Source organism: Porites lutea, chromosome 5 (genome assembly GCF_958299795.1).
Source record: "Porites lutea chromosome 5, jaPorLute2.1, whole genome shotgun sequence".
NCBI classification, from domain to species: domain Eukaryota; kingdom Metazoa; phylum Cnidaria; class Anthozoa; order Scleractinia; family Poritidae; genus Porites; species Porites lutea.
In genome coordinates this window covers 20,867,043-20,887,746 of record NC_133205.1, presented here as the reverse complement: position 1 = coordinate 20,887,746, position 20,704 = coordinate 20,867,043, and the positions used below count along the sequence as shown (strand labels likewise).

At 38.7% G+C, this 20,704-nt stretch overlaps 2 protein-coding genes and 1 long non-coding RNA gene across 7 annotated transcripts in view; 2 read left to right on the top strand and 1 right to left on the bottom strand.

The window, feature by feature from the left end:
• LOC140939002 (uncharacterized) overlaps positions 1-3,787 on the top strand; it is a 7,775-nt gene extending 3,988 nt beyond the window's left edge. For 3 of the 4 annotated variants that reach the window (XR_012165589.1, XR_012165591.1, XR_012165592.1), the window contains exons 3-4: positions 93-285; positions 3,436-3,787. This is a non-coding gene — a long non-coding RNA (uncharacterized lncRNA). The remainder of the gene's footprint in view (positions 1-92; positions 286-3,435) is intronic. The other variant, XR_012165590.1, reaches the window with a different exon arrangement.
• A 4,817-nt stretch (positions 3,788-8,604) lies between these two features.
• Positions 8,605-10,662, top strand: LOC140939111 (lysophosphatidic acid receptor 1-like). The gene is made up of 2 exons (XM_073388671.1): positions 8,605-8,709; positions 9,184-10,662. The coding sequence occupies exons 1-2, from the start codon at positions 8,705-8,707 to the stop codon at positions 10,106-10,108; spliced, it is 930 nt and encodes a 309-aa protein (XP_073244772.1). The 5' UTR covers positions 8,605-8,704; the 3' UTR covers positions 10,109-10,662.
• A 3,357-nt stretch (positions 10,663-14,019) lies between these two features.
• The window catches only part of LOC140937250 (DIS3-like exonuclease 1), a 39,892-nt gene continuing 33,207 nt past the window's right edge, over positions 14,020-20,704 (bottom strand). For both annotated transcript variants that reach the window (XM_073386792.1, XM_073386793.1), the window contains 6 exons: positions 20,322-20,426; positions 19,298-19,440; positions 18,493-18,578; positions 17,343-17,425; positions 16,464-16,613; positions 14,020-14,914 (listed from right to left, as the gene is read on the bottom strand). In XM_073386792.1, the coding sequence (XP_073242893.1) occupies positions 14,738-14,914; positions 16,464-16,613; positions 17,343-17,425; positions 18,493-18,578; positions 19,298-19,440; positions 20,322-20,426 (744 nt within the window). In that variant the 3' untranslated portion in view covers positions 14,020-14,737. The remainder of the gene's footprint in view (positions 14,915-16,463; positions 16,614-17,342; positions 17,426-18,492; positions 18,579-19,297; positions 19,441-20,321; positions 20,427-20,704) is intronic.

Genomic DNA, 20,704 nt, shown 5'->3' with positions numbered 1-20,704 from the left:
TGCTGTTTATCATATAGAGATATGGATGCTTATATATGTTGATTGGGATTATACACACCCCTGAGCAAGTCAGTTATATTTTTGTTTTATAGCATCCGACGTGGAATGTCCGGATATGGATCATCATTGTCGTGACGATCAAATATGCTGCTGGGTTCCTTCTACATTAAGTTTTAGCAGATGCTGTCCAAATAGGATGTTCTGCTCGAGAAGTGGTCTTCTTTGTTGCATCAGACCTTGGTGCATCGGCATCTGAGTACGGGTTAGAACAATACAGTTTTCGTTGTAAGTACACACCACAGGCTGACCATCCGTCGTTTTATTAGTAATGGTAACAGGACTGAGTGGAGTCCAATTCGGTCTGTAATCATACGAGTGATTAACAAAATCGGACGACCGCGTAGCGGGAGTCTGATTTGTTTAATCACGAGTATGATTACAGACCGAATTGGACGACACGAAGTTCTGTTACCAATTAATCATAACTTTAACAAAATTTTTAATATAATAGGTTATAGAAATACGAACTTTTGTTTTGCTAGCAGTGAAAAAAAAGCCATTTAAGCGCGCGCGTGATGGCGCGTACTGTCCAATTACTTAGGCATGACGCGTACTGTCCTATTAAACTGTCCAATTAAGGCTGAAATCAGGGCAGTTGATAGCCAATCAGATTTGACAATTTTGTTATAGTTATGATTATGTATTTAATGGTCGGGGGTGTCAGTTTTAAGCGACTCAAAACGCCACAAAAATGCTGAAAACGACACTAAAAACAGATGGTAAGTTATCTTTATTAATCTTTCTTACCTTATATTAACATTTGGGATCATAAGATGAAAACCTCTGTGTTTTATGAAGCACTTCTGCCGATCACTCGAATCAAGCCGAGAGCGGGCGTTACGAAATACAAAATGAGATCACATGTCGCACGTGACATGACGATGACTCGAACAGTTTGGATGGTCTGCCTGTGGTACACCATTGTGATTATCGAAGTGACTGAACGCATAAGTCGCATTTTACTCTGTGACACCGCTATGTCCTTACGCGCTTGATTCTTTCAGTTGAAAGACTAACCTGGGTTGAGGGCACGTTCTCTCTTGGTACGAACGGTTCTGGAGCCAGGGTATTTAACGACTGGATTATAGCTTTTTTTCTTGGGGGGGGGGGGGGGGGGGAAGCGTTAAATTCTTTTGTCAGATTTATGGCTCAGAGGAGCGCTTATACAAAATACTACGACTTTTGGTTTCCATTACCCGCGTTTTACTATCTGTAACGGCCCATACGGGAAGGCTCCGCCCGTAAGGGGTACTTTTTGAGGTATATAGAAGGGCGAGGATTTTACTTGTTGAAGTATGTGAAAGGGTAGGGAAATCCGTCATTTCGGTCTGTAAAAGAACCTAAAATTTCTAAAAGGGCTAACAAACGCATTTTATGGCTTTGAAAAGATGAAGAAAACTTCCTGGTGTGTGAGAGATTTATCTATATCAAAAAAGGCATTTTCAGTAGTTAAAAGGGTTTCAGTGTTTTTTCAGTTTCAGCTGTTTCGGATAAAACGAGACCTGCGTTGTCAAAAAAGTATGAGCATTTTGGGTTTTTCAGCGACGTCAATCAAACCGTTACCATGGCATCCACTGTGTTTGCTAAATAAAGGCGGCAATAACAAACAGAAGCTGCAAAAGTAAATATTGGCGGGAACGTACCGATTCGTTTTCACCCTCCCATATCTGTGTTTCTTCTGGATTTGGTAGCTTTATAGGGACAATCTAAACTTGCTACGTTTCAGTATAAAGAAGACAAAAAATCTTAGAGCTAAGGTAAAGATTGCTCCGCTTTTCAAAAACACGCGACTGAACTCTGAAGTCCACCAATCACCTATCACAAACCATGACCTTTTGTTTCCTAAGATGTGCGCTGCGATGCGAAGGCGAGAAAAAGCGACTATTCTTCAGAGTTTGATTGACGCCACAAAAGTGTTATCTGAAACAACTGTAACTGGGTATGTTTAAGGAGCACCATTTGTCAATAGAAGGTATACGAAAGGGGTACCTTTTCTGCCAAAAATAGTATACAAAACAGCAGGAGCCTGAAAACAGTAAGGGTTTGGAATTCGGGGCAGAGCCTCCCCGTATAAAACTTTGTTGAGTGTCATCCTCCCCCCACCCCGTATTGAACTTAAAAAACAACGTGGATGGGGTGTATTTTATGATATTTCCAAGGAGTTACCAAAAAATAAACTAAGCTCTTCTATTGGCCCATAATAGACAACCTAAAGGTAACTCTCTTGCATGGCATTATAACCAATTGTCTACGGTTTATAAGGAGACATCTAAAAACAGTATGCTGCTTGCAATCTGTTCATTATCAGGGCCTGGTTGGAAGTTTGCACATATTGTATGTTGCTTCAGTTATTACAATGTTCTTGTTTGGAGCGAATAATGTCACGTGACAGGGCTTACTTTAATAAACCGCAGACAAGGTTAACCGCTTTCAAATTAAATTAGTCCTCGATCGAGGTCCTGACTCAAATTTAACTTTTTCCAATTTTCCATAATTTTTTGGAACTCTCCTTAGACTTTTCCCCTGATTTTTTTTTGTAATTTGTTTACCCTTGGAGCACTTAGGGGTTCATGAGACTCGATTAAACGTGTCCGTGCGTTCCAGATCGAATTAGAATTTGAAAGTGTTGGTTTTTAAGGAGAGGGGAAAACCGGAGTACCCGAGGAAAAACCTCTCGGAGCAAGGGAGAGAACCAACAACAAACTCAACCCACGTATGGCGGGGACGTCAGGATTCGATCCCGGGCCACATTGGTGGGAGGCGAACGCCCTCATCACTGTGCCACCATTTTTGTTTGAGGGGGAAAAACGGAGCCTGCTGAACTGTGTGCGTCACCGTGACGGTTTGGAATGCCCTTGTCTTAACTCTAGGTACTGAAACTCCAGATTAGCAAACTCCATATAACTGGGTGCGTTTCTTAACTAAAGGTTGATTTCCACTGACGCGTTTTTGGCTACGCACGTTAACGCACGTAAATAATATAGAGGCGAGATATAAAGTATTGAGATTAAACGTGAAGTTGAGCGAGGTTCTACTTTTACGCTTACGTGTGACCTCTCATACATTGCCTCTATTTTATTTGCGAACGTAAATTTTATGCTCGTACGCACGTAAAAATTACGCGACACTGGAAATTAAACCTAACAGACCTTGTTTGCCCGACTTTTGGCAGTCAAAGACTTAGCTTGACGGTCTTTGCTTACTCTTAGGCGGCAATGTAATGGTTTAAATAGGCATACAGAGGGTACACTCATCTTTACAAATTTCGAGCAATAATCAATGTTAGTACGTAGCCTGAGCGTAATATGCGAACTCTGGCAGGACTAAGATTTGCAGGGAAGATCCAAATTGTCATTTTTTTCTCTTTAAATGTAGGCGAAACTGTTGAGACAAGTAGATGTCATAATACTGGAGGTGCTACAATCGATCAACAAACGAAAGACAAAATAGAAGACATTAAAAAGGAGTCTTTTATAAGCGTTGTGACTTAGTTTCTAAAGTTATTTTTAAGAGATTTGTCTCACTTTTTGTTTCGTTTTTGCTTCATTGAGTGGGTGAAGGTTGGTGTGGATTTCGTCATGGGTGTTTTCTTGCTTTGGTCTTTGATTTTTCTTGAATTCCCACATTTACTTGCTTCTATTATTGGAATACTTTGCTTGCCCTCGTCAGTTGTAACTTATATACAGGTGTTCGTGTTTGTGAGATTAAATCTGACTTTGTTTCATTAGCATCGTTGAAGTTCCTATTTGGGTTTGTTAACAAGCGATTTATAGTTTCTCGTTGTTTTTTACCCTTTCACCGATCGCAGCCGTACATGTATAGGTTCAATGAGAATCCAATCCTTTCCCACACCGAATTTACCGTGTTTTATTCCCACGGCCAGCTAACCTGAACATGTAAGACGTAAGAGTTCAGAAGAGTTCATGTTCCCACATAATTTTTGGGAAAAGTCATAGCTTAAACGCTTCTGAGATTGTTCACGTTGAACGCTTGGGTGTGGGCTCATCTTCCCTTTCTGAAGAGGGTGAATTCTAACTGATTCTCGATACTGAGCTGCATTTGACATTACCAAGGACTTTTTTGCCTAAAACCCTTTTGTCACGAAATTTATCAAAATTCAAACATTGAGAACCGCCGCTCAAAAAGTTAGAAGAAGGTATAAATGACAAAGGCTAAAATACAAAAGGAAGTACGGATTGACAAACTTGCAGATTGAAGCTTGAAGCGGATTGCAATTGTGATTTTTGAAAACTTGTTTACCTAAAAGTTTTTCAAAGTTCATTTTTGTTGTTCGTAACGACTGATATGATGCTTGGGAGACATATTTTGCTTGACACAAACCTTTGATTTTGTCATTCACATATAATTTCTCAAGTTTCATGGCGAATAAGGACGAGTAACTGGCATTAAACTAAATAAACAAAATGAACTAGACAGCCCTGTGAGCGGGTGTGACAGGTGTCCTCAACGCGGGTTTCCACTGACTTTTAAATGCTGACAGTAGCGAAATTATCTGGACAAACAATAATTGAACAAAACTACATAATAGAAAAAGATATCTTTCATTCGTTTAATCTTTGACAATTCTTTCATCTGGGCAACTCACTCAGTGTGATATCGCATCAAAACGTTTCATTCCTTTGGTGGTGTAACGAAAGATTCCATGCAATGAAACCATTTTCTTATCATTTCATAGGGAAAAAAAATCCTTTTAGAATGAGTACAAAACATTCCATTAAGGTGGCTGAACACAGTTTTAACAGTTTGTGATCATATGTCATTTGCAAAATCATGGCAAGAGAAAGGTTGCAGCTCACAAGCTGAAACTTGGAAAGTGAAAAATATACTGATGAAAGATTTTGATTGACAGGTAAAATGTGACGTTTTCGTAGTTTCCACGGCAACATGAACGATTGAATACAACCTTAAAATTATACTTTTGCTCAGTTTACATAAAATTCGCTCATTAGATTCTCCTATAAACTTTAACACAGCTTTATACTATAATTCACCATGTGAAACTTATTTGACCAAATCTTAACAGACGGGTTTTTAGATAATCAATGATATAATTGTACTGTAATTATTAAATGTGTCACAAAATTCGTCTGTTCAACGTCCATTTTAAAGTTCTCATTGTTTAAAATACGATAAAAGTAAAAATTCTGCCTAAAATCACAAAGTTTTAACGAGTGGATTTTGAGAAATCGTCTTCTGTGTACCATTGCTTTTTTCGCCGCCATGTTTGTTTGTCTAATTTAACACACGCGCCGTCACGCGAGTTACCGCTGACCGCAAGCCAAACTGTGTTCAGCCACCTTAAATAAAACCGTTTTTTATAATTTCATGGGGGAGCAATATCCGTTTAAAATGGGAACAAAATAGGCCAGAATCAGCTGCATTACTCCTAGTCGCTAGCGCACTTCCGTTGACGAGAACACGCTACAATAATAGGGAGCTTAAGCACCTGCATTCCCCTACAGCACCTGCATTCCTTCGGCGTACAAATTACCTTAGTGACACACTACTCGAACTCTTTTCTAAACCCAATCATATATAGTATCAAAATACCAGAATTTAGAATGTCACTAAAAAAGTCTGTATTTTGTCGTTGTCATCCACGACAAAGGCCATTGTCCTTAAATGATTGTATTCTCAAAACTGCAAGCGGTATTACCCTAAAATCTGTAAAACAATTTGAGCAATGAAATTGATACCCAAGAAAAATTTTGTAGTTTAGTGGTCAGTTTCAGATATCTTCTGAATCAGAAATCTGAATTGCCTACCATAAAAGACCTCCTAACCTGCCAACATCGTTTATACCTCATCCATTTCAACTGGCAAACCTCTTTCGTCTTATCAACTACTCGACGAAGATCTAACTTGTAATATGGGATGTGGCATTTTGGCTAGTATCTTTCACGTGATGTAACATAATGATGCAAGAATGGAAATAAAACATTGAGTAGGAAGTATCTTGAGTACACGCACTTGTTATCCTTTCTCCAGCTATTCACTTTTGTAAATTATTAGAACACAAAATAGGATAGTTAGGATTTTATGATTACGTTTATTTATTTTAATGATGTACAATTCATGAGAATCTGTAGCATGGGATGTGAAATAAAGACCATTATCCATTCAAAATATTCTTCTCCGTTTCTGATTGGCTACCCACGGCTAATTCTTCGTAAACAATCGTTAACCATGAAATTGAAATTTGGGAGACGTTTGCGATATGCGAAAAATAACGTCAACAGTACAGCATAGATGCCAGGGAAATGGACGGCAACCGAGAAGTTCTTGGCACTAGTTTGCGTTGTTTTGGTAGAGCAGCACAAAATACCGGAACATTCCGGGAACATTTCACACGTTTTGCGAAGACGAAATAGCTGAACTAGAACTACTGACTAAACAAGTAGCAAGAACAGTAAGAATACAACTCGATCGACGACATCTGCCATTTAGAGAATATCTGCAGAACTGAACATCCCTGCAGGGTGTCCAGCGGCATGGTTGCTCAAAAAAATAGGAAAATAGGAAACTCAGGATTGAGAAAACAGGAGAAATAGGAAACTTTGCATTAAAAAATAGGAGAAAAATAGGAAAATCAAAAGTACTTTTGTCGACAAAGATAGCTTCCCTGCACTCCATAAGGGTTATAATAAAGGCTACGAGTCCTCAGATTCTATGTTCACAGGATTTAGATCAACTTTCGTGGCTAAGAAGGAGTGAAAATCATCAGTAACGTTTAGTTTATTGGCTCTGTTACGCTGTATCAAATCGGAATGATATGACTGACTACAGGTCGAGCGTGGTTCTATAATCAAAGGTGATCATATGGAAATCCCCTTCAAGTTGACGGCAAATCTTTCAAAAGCTTTGAAGAGTGAAATTTCTTAGGATAGAAATTTCTTACGATTGAGTTGTCATTGAAGGATATCGAAAAAAGTCCTTTGGAAAGCTTTCCTTCCATTAATCTGCAATCGGTGGCTGGTTGAGAATATGGTTGTTTGAGTCAAGAGACCGCGTAATTTTAAGTACGGAACCGGGCTCTCCGCGGTGTATGCAAAATGACGCTGGATGATTTATCTGGCCTGTGTTGTGAGAGGACAACTTGATCCTGTTTTCAGTTTCAAAGATGAACATGAAAGCGAGCAAGACTTCAAAATAAAATATAACATGTACAGTTACTGAAATGCAGTTTCGGTGGGCTATGCAAAATATTTAACAATTATTCCTCGAGCCCGAATGGGCTCTGAGTCAGTAGCGGCCGAATGGGCTATTGGCTCAGAGGAAATGAGGGCGAGAGGAATAATTGTTTTTGTAAAATCCAACTGGTTGGTCAAAAATATCGAGAATAAAAAAATTTTACCTAGTTAAAGCTAGACTTTAATCCTTTTTTGCCGCCAAAAAGCCCGCACTTTTCGCTACTAGTGGGCTATAACATATAGCCTAGTAGTAGCTCAACCAATCAGAACGCAGCACTGATAATAGACCAGTAGTTGGATTTTACTAATATTCAATAGTCACGAGGACTATAACACTTCATACAATACATGCAAGTGCACGAAAAAATTATACAAAACGTAACAAAAAAAATGTTAACAGAACTCTCATAGGCAATAGAGGTCATGGAAAGAACAAATGCAACTGTTATTTTTACTAATATTAGAACAACAAAGTCAACATGCTACTTGCTTTATCATAAATTTCACTCAAAAACACATACAACTATAATTCCATTTTCAATTTTGTTACAAATTTTGGCTTCACCAGCCAAAAAATAGGAAAAATAGGAGGTTTTAGTCTAAAAATAGGAGAAAATAGGAATAGGCTCAAAAAATAGGAAAAAATAGGAAAAAATAGGAACTGGACACCCTGTCCCTGTATCTCCTGAACTTGCCGAAACAACAGGCAAATGAAGACGGGAACTTAACATTCATCGAGGTAAGCATGTCTTAGCTTGTTTTTAAACTAGGAATTATTTTGAATGAATAATAAAGCAATCATTGGATTCAACTTTTATATGATTTGAAGAATTATGAAGATCTCAGACCGTGTTACCAGCCTTAGCCTCGGCGAATAACACCCTCCTTGATCTCCATAATTCTTCACGTCATACTCCGCCTTACCCATTATATTATATTATTATTATTATTATTATTATTATTATTATTATTATTATTATTATTATCATTATCATTGTCGTCATCATCATCACTATCATCATCAATAATACTGCCCATAGCAAGCATTTTTTGGCATGGAAATTTCAGATAACACTGATTAAATATTGCGCGTGTATGAAAAAACATGCATTCACAGACAAACTGAACTCACTCAGGAGCATTTAAATCTTAAACGGAGGATCGGCAAAGGAAGATCTGTAGGTTATTTGATTAACCCGGCCATTAAAGCTAAGATGTCATATGTAGATGAAACTGTCGAATATTCCTTTCCCGGATATTTCCCGTTTACTGTTTATAAATTATTATGTTTTAGTCAGATCGAGGTTCAACCAACTCTATCTGAAATATCAATTTGAATTATATTAATTTCAGAATTTGAGGAATATATGGAGCAAGATAATTAGCAGATTGTGTTCATCAAGCGAAGAAACAGATTTTTCACTATCAACTCGATGAGGTAACTTCTGCTTGGGGTCAGGATTATTTTCCTTATTTCGGATCTTCCTTTACTTTTGTTTTTGTTATCATTACTGAAATAAAAAAAGAGAGAAAGAAACTTAGCTATTCCCGCAGCCGTATAAAAAGACCCAAACCTGTGTTTAATAGGCCAACCATGCTTGCTGGGTACTGATTAACATTAGAAAAGATACTCAGCTAGAGTTGCTGACGTGAACACTTGGAAAAGAGTTAAACAATCACGACAGCAACCGTAATTTAAATTGCACTATTTTGTCCCTTTCCTTTTTCAAATTAGAACGTAGCCTGGTAAAGATACTTGAATCTCACTGCATGTAACATTTTCAAGGATAAAGGAATCAAGGTTTTTTCTCTTCTCAAAGAATCTTTGTAATCCCAGGTCTTCAAGTGGCAATGTATATATCCATTAAGCGGAAACAAGTAATATGCTTTGGTTTTTCTTTTTGCTTTTCAGATCCAGTAACACAATGAACGCCACAAGAGCAAACGAGCACTTCCAGTTGTTTAATACCATTCCTTGGATGGTTGTGTACATCTGTGAAGCAACTGTAATCCTGACAGAAAATTTGATCACCGTTTACATCTTCTGGAACATACGAAGACGATTAAGGCGCGCTAGCTACTTACTCATCAATCTCGCAGTTGCTGATTTTACAGTCGGCATTGCGCTCATCTTCTGGCTTTGGGACGGTATTGCTGCGATGAAAGGACGACATCTTAGCTATTCAGTTGGAGAAAAAATAGTAACTTTCGATGTAACAGTTGTAGTAGCTTCTTTATTGTCTTTGGCCTTGATATCTTTAGAAAGAATGTGTGCAATTTTGTGGCCATTTCGACATAGATTGTCAAGAAAATGGTACTACGTAACTTCTGTTGGAAGCGTTTGGACTCTGGCAATCTTGAATGGAGTAGCAAACATAAACTTTAATGAGCAATTTAGCCTTTTCACAGTTATCAGTTCTATTACTTCAGTCGTAGTCATAAGCGTTGCATATTTTGCAATTTGGATTAAAACGAGACGCCACAACCTACCGGGCAAAACGTCAAGATCTCAAGAACATGACCGGAGGTTAGCGAAGACTCTTTGTATTGTTACAGGATTGTCGATCTTATTTTGTTTGCCTTCTGGTATCACACTTGCCTTAAATAACTACACACAAAATATACATTCATTTGGGTTTCAAATCACCATAGTGGCATTGTACGCAAACTCGTTTTTGAATCCAATTGTCTATTGCTTCAAGATGCCTGAATTTAAGCTAGCACTGGGGAAGCTTTTCTGTCGTTACTTTGGAAACAGGCTTAATTTTCAGGAAAATTCACTCGGAGTTACCAATGGAGTTTTCTTAAGGTCTATAGAGGCCGTTGAAGCACTCTAGTAATCGTATTGTGGAAGACAGGCTATGATGTTTGACTAGACGAGAAAACAGTCCCAAGGTATAAAAGTCATCGAAGTTGTCTGTAGCATTAGGCTGAATACGAGTAAAGCACAGAACCGTGGGAGTCATCAGGACCACTTTGATAAAGGAAGGAAGGTACAGACAGTCTTTTTTTATGAATTCTGGTCTACGCACAAAAAAATTTACTTCGGTTTATTAATCACATTAGGGATATCCCATTTGGTAAGAATATTCTTTATATTTCTTTGACTAATAAAGAGTGGGTATAAAATAATTACCTTTTTCTATGTAGCAACATTAAAATTTTCTTCAAGTAGCAGATGTTTATTGTGTTTTTACAGAAAAAAGCAAAATTAATTTACTTCTATTTCCGAGAACAGGTGGGAACTGTAGAGTGAGATAAAAACCAGAAATCTGACAGTAATGATTAACAAGTGCGAAACCCTGTTGGTAGGATGGGCCTCAAGCAATTTTTTCCCGGTCGGTGGCGAGATTAGCAACAGAAAATTCATCTGTCTCAACTACAATGAATCTATTCCTGTTCACTAGAAAACAAAACAGTCGTTTTTAAAATCGAACACGCCCCATGAAGGAGCGAGACAAATAAATTAAACATGGCTCACTGTAAAGCTATATAGGGGTTAAGTTGGGTAAGAGAACAGACCCACATCATTCAAGGAATATCCTTTAAATTTTCCATGATGAAGTCTGGGTCTAAAATAATTTGCTTTTCCTTTGTACCAGAATTAAAAAAATTTTCACGTAGCAGATGTTTATTGTGTCATTATAAAAAAGAGCAATATTTTGCTCGGAGGAGGTATCAATAGTGAGATGAAAACCAGAAAAATCTTGACTACCTATTGGTAGAAAGGGCCTCAAGCAATTTGTTCCTAATCGGTTGCGAAATCTCTAACAACTACAATAAATCTCCTATTCTCAGAGAAAAACAAGGAGTCGTTTAATCGACCTCGCCCCACTTAGAAACGAGACAGACAAATTAACATAGCTCACTGTAAACCTTCAGGGGTTGCAATTTCTGAAGGGAGTAGAATCATACAATGAACCCTTTTATTCAAAGAAGTGACCAAAGTAGAATTTCAATTCCAGAAACCAAATAACACTTTGCGAAAGTTCCTCAAGAGAGGTTTCCGAATGGTAATGCCACATCATTTTGTCCACAAGCTCGGAAGTTAAAACTACCTTACACTGAGACTCCATTATCACTCTGAGAATGAATGGGTTAAAATTCAGCGCAGCTTTGCGAAATGCGGGTACCAGGCTGATTTTAACAAAACTGGTACAATTATTGTAATACGTAATAAACACCTATTTTTAATGTGCGTTTTGCATTTTGAATTTTGGTCTTAATTGGCCAGGGTTTGGGTAACTGTGCATAGATACCATATAAAAAATGTATCAACTGTGATGTTGTAGTGCTGTGGTGTGCGACAAAATGCGACTTTTTTACGGCTTTTGTCGCCTTCGATTTGGTGGTTGCTTAAGCCAAAAGAACTAAACACTGCAGCATTCTAGTGGCAGTAAGAACACGAAACCTTGAACCGTTTTCAAATAACCACGTAATAAAATCGTGAAAAAAGGAACACAACGAAAAACGATGACACAAACGGCTGAACAACTCAAAATAGCAATTCTCAGGATCAACGTTTTATCAAAAATTTTAAGCAGCTGTCAGCAGCTGTACGAATGAAGAAAGGAAATGACACTTAATGGGAGCAAAGCCATTAATTTAGGACAAACTTGCGCTTTATCTCCGTCTTATCTCTTTTCGAAACATTAACAGCATATACTTGCCAAAATATTCACAGAAATTGGATTGCCCGAATTTGTTGTCTTATGGAATAAACACCACTGCACAGAAAAAAAAAACAACAGGTAAGTTTTTAGCTTAAAATGCTATTTTACAAGGTTAAAAGTTTTAAAAGAATCAAAACGTTTTCGGACGATTGTAAGAAATTGAAAACAAATGCTAATGCAAAACTTTGGAGGGACAACAAAGAGTATTATGGCATTTTTAATAAGGCTTATGGTCGGAAACGTTTCGGTTTCTTTTAATATCGAATGATAAACCTCCTAGATTTGTAAGATAGTATGTTAATATCAAGCGATTTCATATATGCATATTATTCAGTATCAATTCCACGTTACAGTGCTTTTGCACTTCAATCGTGAGATGGTTGTCCGACGGTGCTAAGAATTAAGCATTTAACTTGCCCAAACGTTTTCTGAAAGGAAAACCTTAGCCTAATGGCTAAAAAAGAAAGAAAGAATAAAAGAAGCCTACTCACATAAATCTTGGCAAGAAGGCTAACAATGGCTAAATGTCATAAACCGGAAAAGTTAAAGTGTGGCTTCGGATCGTAAGCTGGAAGTAAGAGTATGTTGTTTTGTTACGCATTATTTATTCTATGAGTTTCCTTTCTGCTGTGGATAGAGGTAACTTTCCCAGAGCAGTTTTTTGTATAGGCTTTTTGCTTATGGAGGCGTGTATGAACGAGCGGTCAACAACTCGACCTCCGGATCTGGAGGCCCGGGGTTCAAGCCTCGCCCGTCGCGTTGTTTACTTAGACAAGGAACTTAACTCCACTTTGTCTTCACCCAGGTGTATAAATTGGTACCGGCGACAAACTGGCGATGGACTAGCATCCCGTCCATGGGGGAGGGGTGGCAATTCTCCTAGGCATGCTTCATGCTAAGGAAACCGGGATAAGCTCAAGCCGTTTGGGCTTTTGGCTCGTGTTCGCCTTTCTTACCCTACTTTTGCATGTTACAAGTTTGAATTGGATCAGAGGATACCATACGGGGTAACTCCGTAGAATTTAATATAATAATGAGCGTCATTTCCCCCCTATTTTTTCGGCAAAAACTTGTGACGTGATTTGTTTTTCCTCTTTTCAAGGAATGGCTAAAATGGACAACAAGAACACAGGGGAGGCCTATATTAACGAGATACATTGAATTATCATATTCAGCAGTGAGGCGCTACTAATTCTAGTGGGAAATTCTATTACAATTATTATTTTTATAAAGATTCAGAGCCACCTAAGGCGGACATGCTACCTGCTCCTTTCCCTAACAGTCGCCGATCTGTTACTCGGTGTAGCGATATCATTGCACATATGGGATGGTATTTTATTTTTGTCCAGAAACCACGAGTCACGCAGCCTGCCTCTGAAATACAGTGGAGTTACTATTGACGTTTTAGCTTCAACAGCCTCTGTTTCATCGTTAGCTTTGATTGCGTTAGAGAGAATGTTAGCCATATTATGGCCCTTTCGGCACCGGACGTTAGAGACCTGGCACTACCTAGTTTCCACTGGCGCTATTTGGCTAATTGCCATCATAAATGGTATGGTGGTGCTGTCTCTTTATTCTAACGGCGCTATAAGTTTCGCAACAATGGGACTTTTCGCGATATCAATTCTCTCTACAGTTGTCATTTTTGCTTCTTACCTAGCAATATGGATAAATACCAGACGAAACCGGATGCAAAATATTACAAATAGGTCACTGGCACAGAACAAAAGGCTTGCAAAAACTCTTTGCATCGTCACCCTACTTTCTCTCATTACACAGTTGCCAAGTGGTGTGAGCTTTGCAGCTCCCACCTTCTTGGTTGATCCACGATCTCTGTTTACACAGATTACTGGAGTTTTACAAAACGCCAATTCTTTCCTTAATCCAATTATCTACTGCTTACGTATGACCCAGTTTAAGAATGCCATTAAGAAACTTTGTCGTCGTCCTCATTTCGAGACGACAAGGCCACCTTCTTCGAGCCATCATCTTCCAGCCTTGGCAACCCAAAAAATAGCAGTGACAGCGTTTACAAAAACATGTAATACTGTTGGCATTAATTGTAGAGCATTAAGTAACAAGAGTACTCCTTTAAAGGGTAACCAGGACTATGTTTGTCAATGATTCCGTGAAGAGTTTGATTTCTACCTTAACCGGCGCGCATAAAGAACTCATTTTCTTACAAAACATAAAGATATACAGTTTTTTCCTTCGAACGTTAATTAAAACCTATTATGTGCGGTCCTTTTTGAAAGAACCGTATATATAAATGTAATTTATTTTTACACCAGCGTGTTGTCACTATTAATTTTTATTATTTTTTTCTTTTAACGTTTGGTTAATCACATTTAGTCAGGAAAATAATTACAGTTAAAGAAACAAGCAACCATTTGATGGTTATGGAATTTTTACAATAACCAAGCGATTTCTAGCGCGCTGATTGGTCGGGAGCTAATGGTCTATAGACTATGAAAATGACGTTATGATGGCGCAGTTTGTTTTTCTCTGCCTCTCTCGCCCGATTTTCCGAGGAACTTCAACGGAAATGTCGCTTTAAATTAAGTCCCTGGTCCCATCTGTAGGTTTTAAGTTGGCCGAATGTCTTTTGTATGGGGTAGCGTTTATAGCCCACAAGTGTCATCTGTCTTTGACTTTACCCCAAAGACCCCATTAAACAGTCACAGCAATGAAAGTTTCATGGGTCTGGGCAAAGTCTGATTTGAATTTCTGCAATTCATTATCGAGTCTGCGATTCCAGGATTTTTAGGTTAGTTTTCTAACATGGAGCACTGTTTAAACCACACCTTGATGATCATCCCTCATTGACATTTCTCTGAAGAACTCCATTAGACAATAGAAGCTGACACTTTCATGAGTTTGAGCAAATTCTGATTTCAGTTTCTGGAATTCATTATCAAGTCTTTCCGTTCCTGTGTCTTTGCTCTGTTCATCTCGGCTTGATTTCACTTCCTGAAAATAAAATAAATAAATAAAATAAATAAAATGGAAAGTTAATTTGAGTGTCAACATATTTAGCACTATTGTACCAATTGAGGACACTGTTTTTACGTCTCCTACTGGAGACGGGACCGCCACTTTACGTAGTCCACCGAGCCAAGCGAAAGTCTAGCCGTTTGCTGGGCAAAGGTACAAAGGCGGTGCCTTCATTTCTCAGTTACTTTAAAACCCTGAGTATTGGTCTGGTCCCAGGAATCAAACCCACCAACTCCTGCTCTGCAGTAGAGCGCTCTACCGTCTGAGCTAATCCTGCTGCGGTAAGGAATGAAAACGTGTTAAAAGCGAAAACATCGAGTCTGAATAAAACCTGTCAATTTGTGTACCGGATGAAATTTTTACTGCGGTTAGTCAAGGCGACTAAAGACCAGGAGTGTATTGACTATATTTTCAACAAGCAATTTTCGTATCTCCCAACGGTCCTGGGACTAGAGGATTCTTAGCCCAAACACAGACAAACATTGTCGTTTCAAAGAACGATCTCTCAAGTCTGAAACTGTCCAACGTTAAACATTTTCCTTGTTTTCCGGTAACATCAGTTTTCTCACGATTATTTGTTATCGTAGAGAGAATTTCCCCGCATGAGCATCGCTTTCGCCCGAAACGCATAAACAGATTTCAAAGTAAAAAAACAAGGTATACCGTAATCGTGACAAGGGCGTGACCAGGAAGTTTAAGATGCCACGACGGCGACGGCAACGAGAACGTCAAAAAACTATTGCAACAACTCCGCACGCTTTTTTTGTGTATTTCCTTGCCGTCACTGTACGACTACAACGTAAAAAAGCCTCATATCGAGTTTTAGGGAGAACGTAAACAAGTGACAACGAAATTTTCTACCTCTTTCTGAACTTGAATATAGTTGATGTGAAGTATATATGAAATAATTCATTTTGAACTGCGGAAAGAAGAAGCCTGAGAAACAGGCTTCTTCTTTCCAATTGCTTCAATTGGAAAATTTACTGCGCTGATCATTCTTCACTTTCATCTTGAATATGGTTATTAGGAATTTGGCTCCAGAAGAGTTCGATTGCATTCGACAAAGTAAGCGAGTTGGAATATTCAAGCTAGAGATTAAAAAAACGTAAATTCATTGGCCATCAATGAATTTACAAGAGGGGGAGAGAGAGGGGGATAAAATGAGCGCACCGTCTACCTCAAGTTTATCAGTTATTACTGTCACGAGTTATCGACGTAAAATATGGCTGCTTTACAACAGTACCAAAGTAGGTTGAGTTTGATCGTCCGGGTGAACTTAGTCCTGAATAGCACTGTTGTTGTTGACAATGACGTTTCGACAACCTGTGCGGTAGTCATCTTCAGTGTCAAGTTTTGAAATGTATTTTTCTTTGACTCTGAAGATGACTACCGTACAGGTTTCGAAACGTGAGTCACTGTCAACAACAACAGTCCTATTCAGGACTACGTTCACCCGGAGGATCAAACTCAACCTACTTTTGAAATGATTCCTGAGTTCAAACCTTTCACAGATTTAAAACAGTACCTTGACAAGTTCACTTCTCTTCATTTTATTAGTTGTTTCATCTTGAGGGTTTATTTCGGTAACTGGGGGACTCTGGCTCGTTTCTAGGGAAAGTAGTTCCAGCTTCAAGGATTGAGAATGCGCACGAGATTTATTGACAGATATTCGTACCTGAAAAGGCAAGAGATAAAACTTACCACAAGGTCAAAGTTTGCAATTTTGATGAGAAATCCTACGGTACATACCACGCACCATACAATATTCCAGATTCGAAGTCGTCGTGGCCGCTGAATAGAAGCACCGAACACTTATTTATACGGGGTTAGCCTCGACCTTAGTTAAATATATTCAAAAATTCCAGTCAAAAGAACACCTGTGTACAACCGTGTCTGTAAATATTTTATCATTTGTAATTGTGAATATTTTACTTCAGGTCGAGGCGAATCCTGTATAAATGAGTCTTCACTGCTCCTTTTCAGTGGCCGCAACAAATTTGAGCCTGGACTATTGGCGTCAAATTGAATCTGTTGCTGAGATCGAAGAAGGTTGTTATGTCTTTATTTCGTAGAATTCTGAACTTTCCCGATTTATCTTCTTCTATCAACATAAAGGAGGTTATAGGAAAGATTTTCATTTTTCATAAAACAGGAAAAACTTTGGGAGATCGGGAAACAGATTTCCCTCTAATACATACAAGTACCGAGCCCATGCACTGAACATAATTAGACAGCTTTAGTGTCTTGTTAGGAAGGAAAATGGCCCAACGATAGAATAACACAGGACTAACTTAGCAAGTGGAGATGAGGAAAGGGCTTATCTTTTAAAGTCGGGATGGTTTGATATTCCTTTGTTAACGTGTTTGAGACACTTTGGCAATTAGCAAAAACAACATCAACAAACCTTAACGTGGTCAAAGAGTCGAAAATGGAAAGATCCAGCAGAATTCCTGACCGTCAAGTGAAATTCATGTCGAGTAAGCAGACCTGTTGAGATAAGAGCCCCCAAAATGTTACAGTCTCTTGACTGCTAAGGTAAAACGCGTATGCAACTGCAAATAAAATCCCTTCTAGTATGTTCAGTACCCTGGGTACCAGAGGTTTTTATCGCTTGCGGTGGGAATTTTCGGTGTTGGCCGAAGGCCGACACATCTTCGGCCGTAGGCCGAAGCCACGAGCGGTAAAGCTGCGAGAAAAACATTTCGCTTTTCCGCGAGAAAAGCTTTTCGCGCGGGTCACTATGAAGACTTGACAGAAACCGGAAACCGCGCTAGAAAAGTCTCTGGCACCCAGGGTATATGTTCAGCTGAACTGGATATACTTAGTAGCGGGTCACTCTTCCACCTCGTCAAATTGTATAGTTTTTTGTTTACGCACAAGATTTCACCCCCGGTGCGGGGTTGTGTAAATGGTAAGCAACCACTGTCATAACTATTTTCACACAATGTTTGCCGTACATTGTTTTTATGCTCTTTTTGAAGGATCCTTCCATTTGCACGTACAATGTACCTTCTTGAGTGTGTGACGGTGAGATTGGGGGAACACAATGTGCCTCCGGTCCATATACCGTAGTCTTACGTCACAGTAAACTCATTTCGTGGCATAGAATGCAGTTCAAAACATACAATCACGACCTCACAATGGCCTTCACGCATTTAGCACACACATGGTTTAACAGCATGGTGCCATAAGCCTTCAGTAGCTTGAGCGAAGGTAAGTTTGGTGACATTTCCGTTCCTTAACCCATTAACCGACACGTTTGCTTCAGCTAAGGGTTGATTTCCAGTGTCGCGTAATTTTTACGTGCGTAGGTGCGTAAAATTTACGTTCGGAAATAAGATAGAGGCAATGCATGAAACGTCGTTCGTAAGCATAAAAGTTGAACCTCGCTCAACTTCTCGTTTAAGCTCAGCATTTTTTATCTTGCCTCTATTTTATTTACGTGATTAAAATTTATGTGCGTTAACGTGCGTAGCTAAAAACGCGTCAGTGGAAATCAACCTTAGGGCTAATAGTTCTTGCTCTGAAACATTTAATATCCAGAAAGTACTCACCAGGGCCAAAGACAACACAATCTTCTTGAGGAGTTACAACTTGTCCTGTTTTGTCCTTAAGATATACTGGACCTTTTAAACTGTAACTGTCAAAGAGAAGCAGAGAGCATTAATGTAAACAGTACACTTACTCAGAATCATATTGTGGGTAAAGATCTCAGCTTCGGGATTTAACACTCCCCAACTTCCTGCCACTATGCGCAGAAAAAGTGGCAATGAAAAGAAATGCAAATAAAACACTTTCAGAAATAGAATTAATAGCATAAAAAAGAAAAGAGGGGAACGTCATAGGCGGTTTTCAAATTTCAGTGTGCACAACTACCAGAAACTATTTTGCAATGCCTTTTTTGTTCAAGTTTTGTAGTACCATTGAATTTACGCATTTTAGCAGCTCTAACTTGCAAAAAAAAAAACAAACAACAAACAAACAAATACATAGCCTACAAAGCCGGACATCAAGGTAGTTGTAATAGATTAAAGTTACCGTGAAAATGGTCTAACAATAACAAAATAATACAAGAGAAAAAGGCAAGTATATTTTAAAGTAGCTTAAAGTTTTAAGACAACATATCAGAGTTCTTAATTGCTCTTTTTCGTATTGCCCCAGTTGTTCAAGTAATGAATAACGTTATCCACTGAATAAACCACTATCCATTGGATAACGCAATTGGCCATGGTTTTCCCAAAACTTATCTGGTTTGATAGTGATTTACGAGGAGCAGGATAATGTTATCCAACCTGGACCAGGGAAGTCAAACAACAAACCTTGGAACTGTAACTCATCAGACTCAAAATGACTACTTACCGTGGAACAAACACAAGAACGCCGTTGGCTCTGAGACTAAAAATTAAGGCGTCACAGTTTCGTCTATCGTCATCTTCTGGTAAGTCTTGAAAAAAGATGCTTTGAAAAAGATCGACAGATTCCTTTTGAGCGTTTTGGGCAGCCTTGAAGAAGAGCAAGTTAAAAAGAAAGGTCGTTTCTGTAACACGTTTTTGGCGTACAGCAATATCTACTATACTTGCTTGGGTATTAAGTGGAAGTACTAATGAATCTTAATATTTGATCGGTTTTATCTCATTTGACTGCGATATCTTTTAAAAGTAATGACTCCTAACATGTATTGTCACGACTCACGTTTTTAGCCGTCTATTTGCAGTTTTGGAAATATAGGGCCGTCTGCAAGAGTGAATAGTAGACGTCTTTACATAGTTGGTGCTGTGCGTACATCAGACAAGAGAATGTAGCATACAGAAGGTGACGCCTATTACGCTCCGCAAACGGTCGTTGCCTTTTTTAAAGATCAATGCCACCCTTTAGTCAGGATAGATCTAATATATTCAAGTTACAATATGGCAAATAATACGTTTTTAATAGTCTTAGAGGGAACGACTTTGAAGCTTAGCACAAGTTCAGTTTCCGTTAAAAATTATAGAAAGGACTAGGGGCACTTTCCATTGATGTGTCAGTTAAGAAACTTAAGACAGTTTGCTAGTGTATGGACTTCAAATTTTCGGAATTTTGGCGGGTCGGTGTCGTAGTGAAGTGGTAAGGGAGATAAATTGGGACACAAAAGGTTGCGATCTTCTTTCTCTTTGATAGAAACACTCGCAATAACAGGTCAAAAATTTCCTAAGTGTCTTGAAAATGGCAGCGTCCGTTTACAAAATAGAAATTTGCGTCGGCGACGTGAGACCTTGAACCAATGGTCCATACTCTTTTCTGTATGATGCTAAAAATTTCAGAGAAAGACGTTTTTCCACTTTTAATGCTAATGGCAACTCAGTGCATGGCTAGCTAACGAAAACAAGTAAAAGGTGATACAAACCCTGTGCTTAACGTTAATATGATGACAAATCTCTTGCAGTTCCTTGTTGTTTGGGAGTTTAGCAATGTCGTCACTCTCGACAGCAGCCATCAATAGCCTGTGAACCTAGAAAAATGATAATATTCATAACATCTCAAATCATGCCAAAGAACGACACAGGAAAGTATTTTTTACGATAATGCTCCCCTGAACATGGGGATTTACTGTTACACACCGAAGAACAAAGCTAAGCACATATCCCGGGATGCTTACCACTAACACAAATCACCTGGGTGGAATTCTCGTGTATAAAACATAAAACTACAAAAAATTGACGAGGTGGGAGAACGACCCGCCTCAATTAACAAAGTATATCCAAAACTAAACAGACTAAAAAGAGTGAC